The 17,917-nt window shown below is 41.3% G+C and overlaps 1 protein-coding gene across 1 annotated transcript in view; it reads right to left on the bottom strand.

Annotated features, from left to right (window-relative positions):
- Positions 1 to 2,528: 2,528 nt before the first annotated feature.
- CTTNBP2NL (CTTNBP2 N-terminal like) overlaps positions 2,529 to 17,917 on the bottom strand; it is a 35,877-nt gene continuing 20,488 nt past the window's right edge. The window contains exons 3-5 of the mRNA XM_065403563.1: positions 8,121 to 8,351; positions 4,953 to 5,060; positions 2,529 to 4,001 (exon numbers count right to left, since the gene is read on the bottom strand). Coding sequence (XP_065259635.1) covers positions 2,529 to 4,001; positions 4,953 to 5,060; positions 8,121 to 8,351 — 1,812 coding nt within the window. The remainder of the gene's footprint in view (positions 4,002 to 4,952; positions 5,061 to 8,120; positions 8,352 to 17,917) is intronic.

Genomic DNA, 17,917 nt, shown 5'->3' with positions numbered 1-17,917 from the left:
CCCAAGAGTTTCTACCTATTTAGCTATAGGGTGCTACTGTTTTTCTTATTCTTGGTGTATGGACAATTGAATAGGAACTATGGTGCATACATTTATTTAGAAGTTTATAAAAACATATCTAACCATCTCCATTGCATTATACCAAAGACTATCATATGGGTCATTTTTCAGCTTGGAAAAGAGACAACTAAGGGGGATGGGGGGCAGAGATGTGATAGAGGTCTATAAAATCATGACTGGTGTGCAGTCAAGTGGTGTTGACTCCTTCTCGTAATACAAGAATTAGGGGGTCACCAAATGAAATTACTAGGCAGCAGGTTTAAAACAAAAGGAAGTATTTTTTTTCCCCCACAGTCAGTCAGTCTGTGGAACTCTTTGCCAGAGGATGTTGTGAAGGCCACAACTATAACAGGGTTCAAAAAAGAACTAGGTAAATTCATGGAGGATAGGCCCATCAATGGTTATTAGCCAGGCTGGACAGGGATGGTGTCTCTAGCCTCTGTTTGCCAGAAGCTGGGAATGGGCAACAGGGGATGGATCACTTGGTGATTACCTGTTCTGTTCATTCCCTCTGGGGGAAACCTGACATTGGCCACTGTCAGAAGACAGGATACTGGGCTAGATGGACCTTTGGTCTGACCCAGTACGGCTGTTATGTGTGGGGGGGTAGAAAAGGGTTGGTTAGGATACCATCTACTAATGCAGTTCAAGAATTCTGCTGTCCTATAAATTAAGACTCAGAGCTGGAAGAGACCTATTATATCATGTATAGGAGTGCATCCTCCCAACCACTGCAGGAATCTTTCCTAAAATAAAGTATCAAGTGCTTTGTTTAGTTGTGTGCTGAATAACTAAAACAGAGGAGCAAGCACCCAACTGTGGGAAACACTACTCCAGGCTCTATGTTGCTGTAGGCAGAATGGCTAAAAATGGCCCAACATCAAGCAGCAAAACTGATTTCTAAGTTTAGGATCAGAGTCTCGTAATCTGTGCCACTTGGCATTTGGGATACACACTCATTCAGGCTAGATTCCAGCCTGTAACCCTGATCTCTGTTCTATTTATCTTGTTACATTTAGTGTCCATTACTGTAGTGTCGTCACACACTAGACTGTGCTGTCCTATTTGAATGTGAGTAGCATATGCAGCATAGGTTTGCAGCAAGGTCTGTAGACTTACCATTTACTTCACAGCACAGGTAAAAGTTATTGAATCTGTTGCAAACTGAACTCCAAAGTCAGGCAGACTTTTTTTTTTTTTTTTTTTTTTAAAGACAACAACCTGCTCTTATTTTATAATCTTAAGAGTGTATTTCCACCTTTTCTTTATGAATTATGGAGAACTTCAATAACATAACCAGACTAAGATTAATATATGCATTGTGTGTGTAACATGTACATCGGTGCATCTATCTATACATATATGCATATTTATATATGAAAGTTAATAATTTGGTTCCACAGCTGCAGCCACTGAGGCTAGCAGGATCCTATAGCAAACTGCTCAGTAAAATCTGTCAGTCTGACATACAGTATTGTTACAAAGTGAGCAACTTAAGTTATTGCTTTTGATTATTAGTAAAGATCCCATCTTACTGTATAGAATGACTCGCAATTTCTCTTTTCAAGTAATAGCAAGATCCTTATCTCACAAGTTCTACACACACACACACACACACAAAAAAAAACAGTAGATTGCTTGAAGAAGTTTAAAATCAAAGGTGAAGCACCAGGAATGAATCCTTAGCCATTTAACCTACAGCGAGACATCAATGTGGGAAATTAACAAACTGCAGGAAACTAGCACCCTGACTGTTTAATGCTGTCACTGTTTTTGGACAACTCCAGTGGAAAAGAAAAGGGATTGGGTTGCACAGAGCTAAACAGTAGGACCAAAATCTACCCTAACACACTCATGTGCATCTCCTCTGATGTCAACAGGAGCTACATCCTAACAGGACAGCAAAACTGGGGCCACATTGTGGTCACCTTTGAAAGATTTTCATTCTGTAGCATGTTGTTTACAAACTTGATTTAAGAACAATTGGAAAGGATTAAAAAACAGTGATTTAAACATTCATGATTCATAGAAGAGCTGTTATTTCTGCGGTTAGATGGTCCCTTTTTTGTTTTGTACAGAAAACCACATTCATATCACAAGCTTAGTTCAGGCACTTTTTATACAGTGTTCATCTGGAATAAAAATCTGCACAAGTGATTTCTACATAAATTAAAATGAATGCTTCAGCCCCATTATAGTTTCCTAGTCAGCTCCCAGCACATTTTCTTCCCTCCTTGTTTCATTTGACTGCTGATATGAGACACCTTTAGAGGCTAACTTACAGCTCTATAGTTAAGGTTTATACATCAACATAAAAATTTCCTACCTATTTTTTAAAAAAGTACACTAAAGGAATTATACAGACACATTCTGCTACTACCCAAATAAATAACATGGAGTGGATAAAACAGTGACTCTTAGCTCTAGGATGCTAAGCCATGGAATGCTACATTCACATTTTCTAAAGACTAGCTATTAGTTGGCAACAGTATCTCAATGTCTTTACCGTTTGCTACTACAGCATCGTTAGAGCAGCTACTTGCCAAGTCCATGGTGGCACCAAGAGAGGATGCCTGGGAAGGGGTTTTGGTTAGTGGGGTAGGAGTTGCCGGGGACTGAGCCAGGCCAGGTTTCTTTGGAGGAATAGGTGGAGGGTTCCCTCTTTCTGCTCTAGGGATTGTTGGGGATTTAATTCCAGGAGACAATGGGCTCAGCGGGCTAGAAACTTTGCCTGGGCTAGACTCGCTTTTTGGACTCACAGCGTTGGCCAGATTCCGATAGTCTGTGCCAAAGGGCGAACTATTCGGAGAGACTGGCTTTATAGGTCCCTGCTGACTGGTGAATCTGGAAAGAACCTGAGTGACTGTGTTGCGGGCTAACTGCTTGGCAGCGGAGTTGTCTGCAAGGGTAGGAGACAAATCCCTCGATGGTGGGCTTTGCAGGCCACTCGACTGATGGTCCTGATCAGCTTGGGACTGGAATTTGTGTCTGGCAGCATGGAAACGTTGGTTGATCCCCACCTGATAGGACGACTGGTAACCAGGGCTATTTCCTGACGTTCCTACCAAACGTTTAGTCAGAACTGGGGACGAGCATGGAGACGATGTCAGAGATGAGGCAGCTGTGCTGCTGGGAGAGAGAGACGTCCCACCAGAAGGAAGCTGTGGGATCATATACACAGGAGATTCTGTTCTTACAGGGGAACTTCCATTCTCAACTGCACTTTCTGGGACTGGACCAACGGGCTTCTCTCTCAGCAGTGCCTGGTTCTCTGCTATGTCTGTCTGCACTAGGTCACCACTTGTTTGCATGTCTGTGTCACAGTGCCCATTTGCTTTAGCATAGGGATGGGTAGGTGTGGCAGGGCTGGGAAGGGCCATGTGTGCAGTTATGCCTGCATTGCCCAGATTGGTTCTGTCTGCCTGGGAACTTTCTGTCTGGCAAGACACAGACCTCACCAGTGGGCTCTCTGTTTCTATACCTCTGGACATCATTGAGGGGTTTTGTTGTGAGTGCTCAGCAGGGTTGGTGCCCTGGCAAGGAACCTCCAGTTCTTTCAGGGCTTTTTTCAGGCTCTCCACCTCTTCCTTGAGTGCCTTTGTCCGGTTCTCTTCTCGGTTCAGCTTGGCTCTCAGCTGTTCTCTTTCAATGTCGAACTCGGAGAGCTGCTTTTCCACCTGTGCCTCCATCTGCAAACCCCGCTTCTTCTTGGAGGCCAGCTCCTCCTCCAGCTTGCTCACTTTGCTCCTCTCTTTCTCCAGTTTCAAGCTCAACTCCCCTGCCTTCTGTCCCTCTTCCACTACCTTGGCTGTGGCTTTCTTGCACTCCAGCACAAGCATGGAGGACAGCTGCTTGTGGCGTGCCCTCTCTTCCTCCAACTGGCTCGACAGCTTCTTCTGCTCTTTTTCAAATTTTTTCACTTGGGTCCTTTCGAATTCCAGCTGGAAAAGACGACAGAAGGGTTCTCAGAAGGAACTAAAAAGCCTCCCATATGCAAATGAGGTAACTTTCAATACCCCAAAGAACTAACGTGGTAGAGCTGCAGATCAGATTTCCTTATCTACCGGAGTTCACAATCCTATATTTTGCAGCAACAGAGGGCCTCACTAACACCAAACATAAAGAAGCATGGGTCCCTGTTCCACTTTAGGTGTCTGTGAGGTCACCAACTCTTGCATGGCTAACAGCTCAAATCGGTTCTTGGCATGTACATGTAACATTAGCATTACTGTACCACTTTATATAGTCACTGATGGGAAATTTTCAGTTGTTTACTTTTAGTGTAATATATACCAATGATCTAGCATACAGAAGTTTCCCTCTTACTGGTTCTGCCTCCCCACCCCCTATTAATCTGCTTTACAATGCCATTTAGAAATGTTTATGGAGGTCTAAAGTCTAATGCTATAGCTTTCTATTGTTCTTGTGTTACAGATAAAGCAGTAACATGAATCTACATTACTGTGGCTCTCTGAACAAAAATATACCAATTCTTCCCCCTACTAGTTTGGGAGTTCTGCACCAGTACTGCAAAGTATCAGAAAGCCACAGGGTGTGACTCAGATTGTTTTGCCTTTAAATTCAGCTTGCTTCCTGAGTTCTTTTCCGTTTTAAGACTGAAACAAGCTTTCTTAGCCTGTGAACATTTTAATCCATTTCACACATGGAAAACTGGGTAGGACAAGCTGGTATTTTACATGTGGTTGACAAAAGCCAGGAACTGTAGAGAGTCTTATCCTTAATATTTATTTGCTATTCAGGTACAATTAGACAGATGTTCTGCTATATCACCCAGACTTAGTGTATCTGTGTACTCTGAAACCTGTATCTGTGGGTTCTGAGAGCATTCAGCTTTCTGTGGGGAAGGCTAATTATTAACTCCCAAGGCGCACCTGCTGAGTCAGCCGCTCCCGCTCCTTCTCCAACATGTAGGTGACATCATCTCCTTCAGCAGTGTCTTGGGCATGCCGCTGCCTCTCTTCCTCAAGATCCAGTATCACCTTCCAAACACAGACACTTTAGTCATCTTTTTATAGAAAAGCATTTAAATACATGCTCAGACAGGTGTTGTGTAAGAATATAAATTAGAAACCCACTCTTCATGTGCCCTTATTTTAGCCTTCAATAGATAATTTGTATGTTTGTCTCCAGTTTGTAGCGGAGCTTTAAAAAGTTTGAAAAGAAGTATTTTCCTCACATAATTTATTACTGTTTAGCTGGTGCCTGAGATAGGATTTACTGACAAAGTCATTAATACAAAAACCAGCAGCATATACACAGCCTCATCAGTATGTTTTTAGATATTGGTTCAAGGGAAATTTGCATTATGATATGCATTTCTTTTACTCCTGGGGGAATTCTGCACCACTGCGCATGCGCAGAATTTATATCTCCCACAGAAAAATGATTTTCTGACAGGGAAACAGAGGGAAGCCACAAGAGCAGTCATGTAACCCTTTCCAGCAGTATATTTTGGGTGTCCAGGGCAGCCGGCAGAGAGGTAAATCACTGTGGGGTGGGGGACAGGACTGGGGAAGACCTGGCTGGTGGCTCCCACCCTGCACCAGACTCAGCTGCTAGTCCTGGCTTGGCTGGGGAGGACAGGACTTCCTCTTCCCCTTCATGGCAGCTGGGGTGGGGCCAGACCCACCGTGTTCTTCCTTGTTTCCTATGGGGGATTTTCTTGGTTTTCCTATAGTTTGCATGCAGAGGGGGTGGGACTCAGTTTCCCTAGGTGCTACGGGTTTAACGAGGTGATGGGAGAGGGAGTTTGTTGTTACAGAGGACCAGCGAGGGAACTTGGGACCCCAGAGTTCTCCCCCAGCTGCAGAAAGCTCTGCAATCTCCACCTCCCCCCCTTCCCCCGCACACCCATCGCTCCTCAGCTGCAGGGGGAGGGATCCCTGTACAGGGAGCTGCTCCACCATCTGCCCAACCCCCATGCAGCCAGACACCCCCATGCAGCCAGACACCCTCATACCCTCCCACTGAGCCTCACACTCAAACCCCCCCAATGAGCCCCACTCCCCCTGCCCTGGGGTGTTTCTGGGGCAGGCCCAGTCCTTGTGCTGTGTCAGGGTTGGGTGCAGCCTCACCGCTGAGTCTATGTCCTGGGGGAAGGAGCTGCAAAGTGATCTCCCACCTCCCTGCAGCCAGTGGCCTGTGCTCCCCAATACCCTGCTGGAGCCTCCATATTAATTTTACAAATAAAGTTTGCAGAATTTTTACATTTTTGGCATAGAATGCCCTCAGGAGGGCCTCTGCTGTGTCCTGGGAGAGATCTGAAGCTGGCAGCACAAATATTCAAGTCTGATTTGACAAAACAAGTTTATTTTAAAATAACTCTAACTTGTTCTAACACTTGAAACAAAACTGCCTGCTATAAGGACCAGTCAAGAAGCGCCTTCAAATTCTACCCTGAATTACAGTAACTGAGATTCCATTAACTCAGCAGAAAAGTCAACACACAAACTCCCCAGTTGGCTACTGCAACTCTGCAGTAGGTCATGATCAAAATTCCAGTTCTCCCAAACACATTCACCAAGAACTGAGCCTTTACTCAATCCTTCTGACAAAGTCAGTTTCTAGCCATCTTGCACAAACAGATCTGTGCGCCTTATGGGGAAGGGCTAATTTGGTTTTAAAAAGTGATTATAGCCAAATATATGGCTGAAAAAGTGAAGTAATGTTTCCTATTTATTCTTTCAATGACTTACATGTCAAATTACTTAGTAAGTGGAGCAAAGATTACTTCCAAATGTCTTCTCTACACACACTGCCTCAGATCTAAAAGTCAAGCTGCTTTCTGCCTTTTACATCGATGTAGTAAATATTCTGCAATCAGAACTGCTTCAGATAGTGGTGGTATTAATGTAAAAGGCAGACTAGAATCCAGCTCGCTGTCTCATAGCTAATACAGCATACAGGAGTAAAAACTTACTTTGAGTCTTATAGGCCAACATCATTAACTAGACACAATGGGCCCATTTTTTCTCTCTCTCTCTTACTTCCAAAGGGATTACATCTATTTGCATGAGTGCTATGACCAAGGTTTACAGAATCAGGCCACAGCAAGAAGTGACCTTGTTGAGACGGAGCCATTTTTGGATAATGGCTTTTAGTTCAGATCAGACAACAAAATTCGTATCTACTAATTTTGTTGCCGCTTCCCTTATTTTACTGTTTGCAGTGTCTACACTGGTAGCAAATATTGGTTTGACTTTGTTTGGAGAGGAACAAAAAAAACAAACAAAACAAACAAAAAAAAAACCTGGCTGACACCCTTCCAAAAGCTGAACTCTGCAAACTAAGTACCCTGAAGGGCAAATAAATTAAAAGAGTCGTGAGATTCCAATGAGTCCAGGTCAGTGGAAGTTCTTGTTTGTCTTCATACTTATGTGCAGCTTTCCACTGTAAGCCAGATAAGCACAGCTCTGGAGAGGTGGGGCCTCCAAAGAGAGCATGGCCAGAGCTTTTACTGAGTGTGCCTTTACTTACTATGCATTCATGCCAATTTGGGAGATGGTTAAAGCGATATTAAAAAATATCTAATAGGCATGAAAAATAGCCCTTGCTAAACAATATTTTGGGAGGAAAAAATGTGTACATGTATTATAAAAGTCTAAGGAGAAGCTGCATTCCCACTAGTACCTACCAACCAATTCTATTTCTCTTTTAAATAAGCAAATATAGACCATTCAATTAACCCATAGACATAGTTCAGTGCTGCTGTGAATTGGCAAAGCTTTCTGTGTGATGACATGTAAATGAAGATTTTTTCCCCTAAGTTTAGTTCATACTATACTTCCCCAATCAGAGTAAGCTATTTCCTCCCTATATTTTCCACAGATCTCCCATTAATAGAACAGCAGCACATGTACCTTCTTTATTAACTGTACAATATTGACCAATTAATGCTTTTTAAAGCTACAAAGTAGAACTGTTTAGCAACTACAGGAACTCCTTGTGCATTTAACTTTCACTCTTTACCACACTAAAGCCAACAACATGTTCCTAAAAGTACATTATTTTTAGTGAGTTGTACAGAAATTAAAACCTACCTTTCTGTGCCTGCTTTCTGCAGCAGCTAGTTGAGAGAGCATTCTTTCCTGCATATTCTTGCAATGTTTCATCACTACTTTTAGGATAGACAAAGGATTGGAGCAAACTGGTTGCTTTTCGCCATGATTTCCCACCGTCAGCATCTCAAAATCTCTCTGCAGAGCCATTAATGGGTCACTGATGTTGTACTTTCCATAGCGTTCTTCAATGAAAGTGTTTCTGTGCTGGGCCTGAAACATATAAATACGTATTTCAATTTATTTAAAAGGTGGTAACTGAAGAATCATATGGAAATTGACAAATCATTTCTGGATAGAGATAAAATACGATGGGGTATTTGTTCTGAGATGTAGACATCCCTGCTGCTTGGCACCAAGATGTGATACAGACCTAACTATCTGCTGGAGGGATAAAAGTATCTAGCATTGCACGTGTTTTCCTGGTGAAAGGTGCTGGGTTAACAGTCCCAGAGACTAAAGAGCTCTACTAATCCATAGGACAGATAGACTAGAAGCTGGGGCAAGCAATATAGCAAACTTCTTCACAATGACCGCACACGGACATCTAAATGGGCGATTAGTGCAGCCTCCGTGGCCCATTTAGTCCTTGCCATCTCTGCTGATGCTGATAACAAGGGGGCCCATAAAGGTCATGGTTTTTGTGGCGAATGCACTAGTCCTTTGAGACCTGGACATAGTCCAAACAACTTATTTCACAGCCCACAAAAAGCTATCAAATGGCCACAGCGCACACAGTCAATGCTTAAACAACTTTACATCCTCATGCATCTGGTAGACCTGGGTAAAAAATCCTTCCGCCAAACAGTTACATTTCATGAGGTTTTATTTTTAATTGTTGCTTGGAATTGCATCAGAATTTTTTGACAATTTTTTTTTACCTGGGTTGGATTTACACCAACAGTATAGAAGAGGCGCCAGTGTCTGACGATCAATCCCAGGACTATTTTTCCAACAAATAATCTTCTAACTGAGGCCTTGTCTACACTGGCACTTTACAGCGCTGCAATTTTCTCGCTCAGGGGTATGAAAAAATACACCCCATAAGCGCTATAAAGTGGCAGTGTAGGCAGCGCACCGGTGGCAGCACTTTAACGTTGCTAGTGAAGACATGCCCTGAATGAGGAGCCATCAATCCTTTAATAGGAATTTTACATAAAGGGGACCACTTGCACGTCTCTAACTATGGTGAGGACCAGTATAGGCCATCCATCATGGTATAGTTTGAAGTTAATACAGAGCAGTCATGGGGTGTGAGGAGTGTTTTAGGGTTTTTGTTTGTTTGTTTTCTTTTTGAGTGCTACATGGCTTACATGAAGTGTAGATTTCTGAATATGTTTATTTTACCAATTACCATGCCTAGCGAATCATTTTAAAAGATCAAAACTGACCTCCACCACAAGATATAGGAAGAGAAGCTAGTTTCACAAGATACATGGCAATGTGGTACCGGGGGCAGCATGGGGATTGGGTCTGAAAGTACAAATTAAGCACAAAACTCTGACACACTGCAAACCATATATAAGTGAGCCAAAGTGCAGACCCAAAAGCATGAAATTTCCATCTCTATTTTCCTTCCTGCTAGAATCATTTCAGTTGAAGCTACTGATTTCCATTTTTGCTTTCCCCAATAGGAAGTCACATGCAAGAAAAGGAAATCCAGCTCCAAATGCCCATGTCTTTTCACTGTAATTAAAATGCCAAAGAAACAAGAGGATGATCAATAAAAGGATTCTTTTCAACTGAAGAACCAAAGACCTCCTCTCCCCATAATGACCCCCAAGTTTGCTCATGTTAACTGAAACCAGGTCAAGGTCAAAGCTGCTTGTTTTGTAAAATTCACTGAACTGCGTTCCCCTCTAAATGAATGTGGCTTAGTGGCTGGAACAGGAGATCAGGAATCTGAACTCCTAGGTTCCATTCCTAGCTCTGCCACTGAAATGTTGTGTAACTTTGAACAAGTCTCTTCACCTCACTGTCTCAGCTTCCCCTCATATACGAAATAGGGTTTGTCTCCAAAGTTTATCTAAGTAGGAGTGTGTTCCACCAGTGACAAAGAAGAAAAAAGAAGAAGCGGGACAACTGCAGACTTTGAAACTTACCCTGACAAAGCTTCTGCCTCTCGGGGGCAGAGGTTTCACTAGCATTCATAAAGTCTCAAAAGTCCTTGGATGCAAGGTATCAGAGGTGCTGAAAAGATACTACTGCTTTACCAGCTCCAGAACGCAACCACTGGCAAGGGAAGATGTGCCCTTTTCTAACATCATGTACGATACTGATGCTCCCAACCCTTCCCCTGCTCCACTGGGAAAGGATGCAAAAAGGAAAGGTTTCATAGCCCGAGTTTTCAACAAATGCCCATGCTGGTCTATCCCTACAATTTGTTATATGTATGGGAAAAAAGTGAGGCACATCCAAGCACAGATTCAGAGAACACAAAAGCTCTCTACATAGAGGAAATTCCACTTCACCAGTTATGTCATGTTTTGACTCATAATCAACACCACTTGCTCACTCTGGGACAGAGATACTGAAAGAATCACTATTCCAAGAAACAGAACTCAGTGGAGCAAATGTAAACAAGGAGGCCTTTTATGAACAGTTTCTGCATCCGAGGACAAAGGACGGAAATATTTTTTTTAACTTTGTAACAAAACTCTGGTGGTCATGCATTTGCTTAACTACTAAAGTTCAAGCACCAGCTTGAAAAGGTTGAATGTTACAGACAGCATTTGGACAACTGAATACTGAAGATTTATCCATCTGAGGACTGAAGTGTGTAGGAACAACAATAATCCCAAAGATGACAACTTCTTTATACACAAAAATTACCCCATAAAAGGAGTTAGTAAGCATCATTATGTTACTGTTTATGGCTTAAAAGCATCTGATTTTAAGCACTGATTACAACAAAGATCCAATAGGTCTTCCAGTGTCTCTTGATGGAGCTTACGAGGTCATTACAAGTAACTCAGTGTCTGACTTTATTCGATTTTTCACTGGTTCTCAAATCTAAAAGAAGGCTTTTAACTCAGTAAATGTCCTCACAAGCATTACCTCAACCACAACAAAGATTTTAGAAGAGCTTGTTCAGTGGGACTAGCTAGCAAGTTGGCACACTGCTCTGAACTCATCCTCTGATTAAATCCCAACCTCCTACACACAAACCACAAATACCTTTCGCAGCTGCTGTCTGCACTGTACTGGAACAAGCACACTAGCTAAACACCACTAAAAAGTATCAGAGCCACCACACAATACATTCAGCATGCTACGGTATCCACACACCAACTACTGAAATTAATAGAGCCAGCAAGTCCCAGGTCTCTGGTGTCCCAAAACCTCGTAAAAGGAAAGACAGTAAATACTTAATCCTCCGACTGAGAGATTTAATAATTTAGTGATGTTTCACTGGAAGAGCAATTTTGTGCATCCTCTCGGATTTCTTGGCTGTAATATCATAAGGACATTCACATTAGGCAATTACAGAATTTCACTCCAACAATAACCTATAAATCTATAACTGGTCAGCAAACAAAAGTCCTTAAAATTCTTTCACCCAGGTACAGACTAAATGAAACAAAGCATCACAAACAGCCTAATCATCCAACAGTCATTTCTTTCAATGACAGACACGAATTAAAAAGCCCAGCACACTTGGTAACCTATAAAAAATAAAATTTGGAACCAACCATTGCACCACAGAATGTTTGTCGGGAACCTGTCATACAATGTTGCCTCTTCCCACTGCTTTGAACATTTATTAAAAAAGTTCAAAATAAAATATAACACGCACAAGGAACAAGTTTAAAAAAATTTAAAGTTACATAAACAAACACCTTCCTCCTCTGTTAAGAATTAGAATCAAAGGCACATGATTTCAATTGCAGAATAATGAGCAACTGCAGGCATAAAAGAAAAGGTGTGTGATGGTGATGAGGGGAGCTGAGATTTTCAAAAGCACTCATTGGCCTAACTTTGCTCTGACTGAAGTCCATAGGAGTTTCACCATTGACTTCAATGGAAAACAGGCCAATGCTGAGCACTTTTGAAAATCTCACCCCAAATACTCCCATCTCAAGATACAGTGCTATGATGTAAATGATTAAAAACACAAACCTGGCATTCAGTGTAGCAAACATACCACTCAGATGAGATGCCTTAGGGTTATCAGTTTCAGATTTGATACATTTAGACTAGTGTTTCTCAATGACTGGTCCGTGGACTGGTGCTGGTCCCCGAGATTGCCCTGACACAGGTTAGGAAGGCAGCAAGCCGGTCCCTGGTATCAAAAAGGTTGAGATACACCGATCTAGACTCCCTAGAACCACAGGTACTAATCCTGACTCAGGGGCAACTCAGCCCTTCATCCTTCCAAGGTTAGTAGAGTATCATGCATTTTCCTGGGTATAGGGCTGATAAGCAAGTCCTTTAAACAAAAAAAAATCTTGCCTGCTTTTTGCAAACAGTAAAAAGGTCATATGGGCAATTTTAAGAGTAAGGGCCTGCCCCAGTGCCCTTGCCAAAATTTTCCCTCTCCAGAGGATTCTGCAGTGTGTTGAGAACTGGTTGGTTTCTGCCCACCATCCCAGAAGTGAGTGAATTTCACTGGTGCTGTTCTGTACATTGTTTGCAAAGCACTGTGGGATCCACAAAGAGAAAAGTCACTACATAAAAATAAGATTGTTACAGTTTTCTAGACTCAGGGAGAGCATGGCTTTGCCACTTGAGAGATGCGGCCCTAACACTGCCTTCTGTGTATTAGTGTGTGTTGTAGTTTTATACATAAGCATGCACACATCTGGGTATCTTTATGTACATAAACACATAAGTAAGCCATACCAAATTACATACAGTAGCCTTTTCAGAATTAATAGAGTTTTTAACACTCATTCCACACAGCAATGACTCTTTGTTGATCCTGTTAAATTACATACAGCTGTTGGAGGATAGGGAAAAACAAGATATCTACACAGAATACAGAATGAAACGTCACCCTAACACTCTATTGTTTCAGCCCTTTCACTTACTAAAGAGAAGTAAGGCATGACTAGTAAGTGGCACAGAATAAATGTTTTCAGGACATATTTTAGGTAGAAAAGTTAGGGTTGGTTAAAAACAAAGGGAGCGAGACTTTCAAAACTCAATATGGATCACATTTCCATGAGTGTTTTTTTAACATTCCAATAAACGCAATTTAAAATGTAAGCATCCCCCCGCACAGCTGGAAACCCGGACATTACAGCTTTGGGCCCATGCATGAGAACAAGAGTGAGATTCTCTAGAAACAAACATGAAACTGGCCATTCTGGATAAACTATCACATTGAAAAAGCAAACAGCAAGAATGGCACCAGGCTGGAGTTTTAAAGTTACTTTGGTTGCAATCATTTAAGGGGGATTGTTTCAGAGGCACAAATGGGAGTTGGGACCTCTCACTTTTGTGCCTTTGAAAGTCTCCCCCCAAAAGTGTTACAAATACATTTTCTCTCTTGATAACATCCCTTTATTATAGAAGCAGATTCCTTCATCAATTTTACAGTCTTGTCTATACTTCTCTAATCACATGGCTCCTGTCTAGCATGGAATCAGAAGCAAACTCTTTTTCCACAGAAGTGGACTGTGTGTTAATTTACACTGATGGACCCAGCGGGAGGGGAGACACAAAAATACCCAACCTTCCTGCAAAAGAAAAAAAAAAAAACCACACACACAATCTCTCTCTCTCTTTTCGGTAAGAGCTAGGGTAGTAGTTCTCAAACTTTTGTACTGGTGACCCCTTTCACATAGGAAGCCTCTGAGTGAGACCCCCCCTATAAATTAAAAACACTTTTTAATATATTTAACACTATTATAAATGATGGAGGCAAAGCAGGGTTTGGGGTGGAGACTTATAGCTCGTGACCCCCCATGTAATAACCTCGTGACCCCCTGACAAGTCCCACCCCCAGGTTTGGGAACCCGAATTAGGGACAGATATCCTGGAATACTATCTTGTAGATGCAATCAATAGCATTATCTCCTGTCCCCACCATCCCTCGCTTTCTCCTCTCCCCCTCCCCCCGCCAACACATACACACAATAAATACTCCACCCTGTTTATAAACCTTCCAAAGTGTATATACTTTTGTATCCAAATATGTATGATCAGAGCTTAAGAGACCGCTGTGAGGAAGAGGAAGGAAAAGGGAGTGCTGTCTTGGATAAATGTGCTGCCAGTGGTTTAAATGAATCACAGGAAAAAACTAATGGATTGATTTTTTGAATAGATAAAGGGGAAAAATCCTCAATTGTTTCTGAAGCACTACAAAACATGAGTAAATCAAACCCAACTACAGTTGTGTGGGAACATTTAAAGGATCCAAGGACTGGAAAGCCTTTCAATAAATTAAAAAAAATTTAAACTGGCCCAGCTGTTTTGATGGACAAGCTGTTTTCTCTTTTTAAATTGAATCCAACCCTGTAGTGGTTACCCACTACCACAACAGAAACTCAGAAATAAATTCCAGCTTCAAAATAGTATTAACACTTCTAATATTATAAGCACTTCTGAAAAAATTTACTCCTAGCTCATTTCTCTCCAGGAAAAGCTTTACAGAAAGTTTTGATCTGGCTCCATAAGGCATTAAAGAAGGGTCCCTCTCTCCTCTGTCAGTGTAACTTAACACCCAGTCCACTTATGTGGAAACAAACAAAACCAAAACCCCAAATCACCAAACAAAAACAAAAACACACACGCATGGTGTGTCTTTATATATGATTTTTGTGAGGCCTGAAACTATCCACAAAGCCTCATTTTTCTCCTGCTTTCAGGCATCATAATGCTGTACATTTTGTTGAATCAAGCTGGGGTGGTTTATTTCCTGTCTGGGAAAGAACAAGAAGTTCCTCCTTGTTACTTTGTGAGCAATTAATGATTTTCCTGAACTGGAATCACTAAATGAAACTAAGCTACCTTTCTACAGTTCTCTCAAATCTAACTATCATCATACAAATACAAGTCAGCTAGGCATAAATATTTAACCATATATGTCTAGACAACACAAAAAACATAACTAAAAATACCATACAACACCCACCCACTCAGCACGATGCACTAGCAAATACAAAGTCTATAGAAAGATTATAATAACTGCTACTTTCAGTCTGTTGCACAGGTGACACCACTGGAGATATGGCTGAACAGATAAATCTTGCACAGAAAATTTTCAACTTAGTCCCTCTAAAATGAAATTGTGATGCAGGCTATGTGCATTAAATGACACAAAGCTGAGAGTTATCTGGTGGCTTATGTCACTGACTGCATCTGGTCTTTTAGTTTAAGGACACAGCCATTCACCTGGACACCTGAATATAATGTACTCACTTCCCAACGACTGTCTCCTTTTAATGTGGAAGTTGTTACTGGGGTTTGCATATTTATGTTAAATAAATATGCAAACTCAAACAATAACTTAAGTCGGCTGTCCAGGCTATTCAACTATTCTTAGAGGAAAGATAAGATTCCTAGGCAGAAGAGGAGAAAACATTTGAAGAAGCGGATGCTCCGAAGGAGAACAAAATTCAGCTAACTGGAAGACTAACAGCTACTCAAAAATAATATTTCAGATTCTGTTAATGAAGATGTTGACGCACACTGGGTGCTGCAGTAACTGGCTGGCTTTGTTCAATTTGAATTAGGGTAATTGACCACTGCTAGTCTGTTTTGAAAAAGGGTAATTCTGGTTTTATGGAGGAGAAGCAATATTTGGAACAGTAAAGAGATGTTTAGTGTGCAGATAAGCAAACTGATGGGTCCACTCTGCTAGGAAAAAGCTATTGTTTTCTCTGGGGATTTCCAGGCTACTCAGGGCCGAATGTTTCCCACACAATATCCTTCGGGTTTCTTTCTTAATGCTCTTTTTACTCAAGATCTGGCTGAGACAGAACATTGCATCATGGCCTCTCGACCATCCTCAACTTCCTTTACTGAACCACAAGGCATAAATTAGTGGGACTTTCCAACACAACCTTTATTATTTGGACAGAAAAAGGGGAATGTATATATAGCATTTAGATTTTAGTTATTTTCACATTAGGGAAAACAGGAATAAGTTTTTTGAACTGTTTTAATTTCATTGTATTTATCTGGACCCACAATTCCCCAGCCGTTTAATCTATCCTGAAGTTCCTCCTTTAGATTATGGAGAATGGCATATTCTTTAAATAGCTTCCCCTGCATTCTTGAACTTCCTTATTACTTCTTTCCCCAGAGACAGATGTTAGAAAATAAAGATGAGCTGAGGTCACAGTATTCAGGGGTGGGGATTACTGACTTTGCATTAAGCAACCATAAAGAATCAACTCCCTGTCGTTCGTCCCATAGCAGCTCCGTATCTAAATACTGAACATGATTTTGACCAAAAAGTGGTTACTAGTAGATATTTTAAGACAGACCCAAAATAACAAGGCTTTTACCTCTTGTTGTAATTGGCTAGTCAGTAAATCAGATCTCTATTGAACCAATATAATAGCATTATCGATATTAAATGAAAAAGCCAGCAAGTTAAGGTAGCTCAGGCTTTGCTCACATAAAGGTTATGTCGCAGTTTGCAAGAAACCTAAGGGATGCTCCTAATGCACATGAAATGGAACAGACTACAGCTTCTCTTGTGTGTAAAATTGAAGTGTAGCCTAGAGACAACAAATCCCAGCATGATCCTGGCCTTCCAATTGCTCAAGATGGATCACAGTAGGCTTAGAGTCCCTGTACTGAAGATGATGGCCCTCGTGGGCTGAACTGGGCCCACAAGCTGCACTTTGGCCATCTCTATATTAAAGAAAACAGAATGTGAAGTTGAGACTGTCACACAAAAAATATATTCAAGTAATAACACAGCGGGGAGAAAACAGTTATCTAATCATATTCCTTGCTCAGAACTCGCCCAGTTACTGGGCAAGTGGGAGGCAGCACATTTTATCATGATTTATCGGTGAGCAGGTCAACTTCTTAATTGAAACATTAATGAAAGTGAAATTTTCCTAAATATATACAGAAAAAGCTGTATCAAATATTGTAATTCAAGGGAACAGAGTACAGCAGAAGCCCGCTAAATCCAAGCATTTTATAATCTGCTCAAAAAAGTTAAAAAATATCAGTTGTCTTGCCCCTTCTCTTAAAGATTTAGTAGCTGCTGTAGTGGGACCTTATGGTACTGAACAGAAAACACGGAAATATAACTCAATTGACAACTGAACAGTTTGTTTTGGAATGCATTATCCGCACTTTATTGTTTGTTCATCTATTTGTTCACTTGCAAAATTCAGTAATTCAGAGTCTCCCAGTCATTAATGCTAATTAGCCAGGTTCTACTCTGCTATGAAAGAGCTATAGCCTCAAGCAAGAACAAGCCTGAAAGCTGCTTCCTGTTTTCTGATCTAAAAGCAAACAAAACTTCAGTTTTAATGAATGGAGAATTCTGTTCTCAAAAAAGAGAAAGGGAACAAAGCACTCTATAAATATCAAGAATGATTGATCTAGTTTATTTTAATGGATTCCTTTCACTCATATGATTTGCTGGATCCGAGAAGGATAATTTGGGGCCCCACTCATGCAGTCCTTTCTACATGGCAGTCTTGCACAAGTAAGGACCACAGAAATTGGCCCTTAATGTTAAATTGTGTAAAGTGATTCTATACATTTCTCATCCCCAAAATAGCTGCTACTTTGTTGTGTGTTTTAAATATAATCAGGTGGAAGAGGGAGCAGAGAGTCCTGGAAAAGAAATTAAGATATGAAGG

Source organism: Emys orbicularis, chromosome 4, assembly GCF_028017835.1.
Source record: "Emys orbicularis isolate rEmyOrb1 chromosome 4, rEmyOrb1.hap1, whole genome shotgun sequence".
Taxonomy (NCBI): Eukaryota; Metazoa; Chordata; order Testudines; family Emydidae; genus Emys; species Emys orbicularis.
The sequence above is the reverse complement of the archived record's forward strand: the minus strand, read 5'-3'. Positions and strand labels throughout refer to the sequence as shown.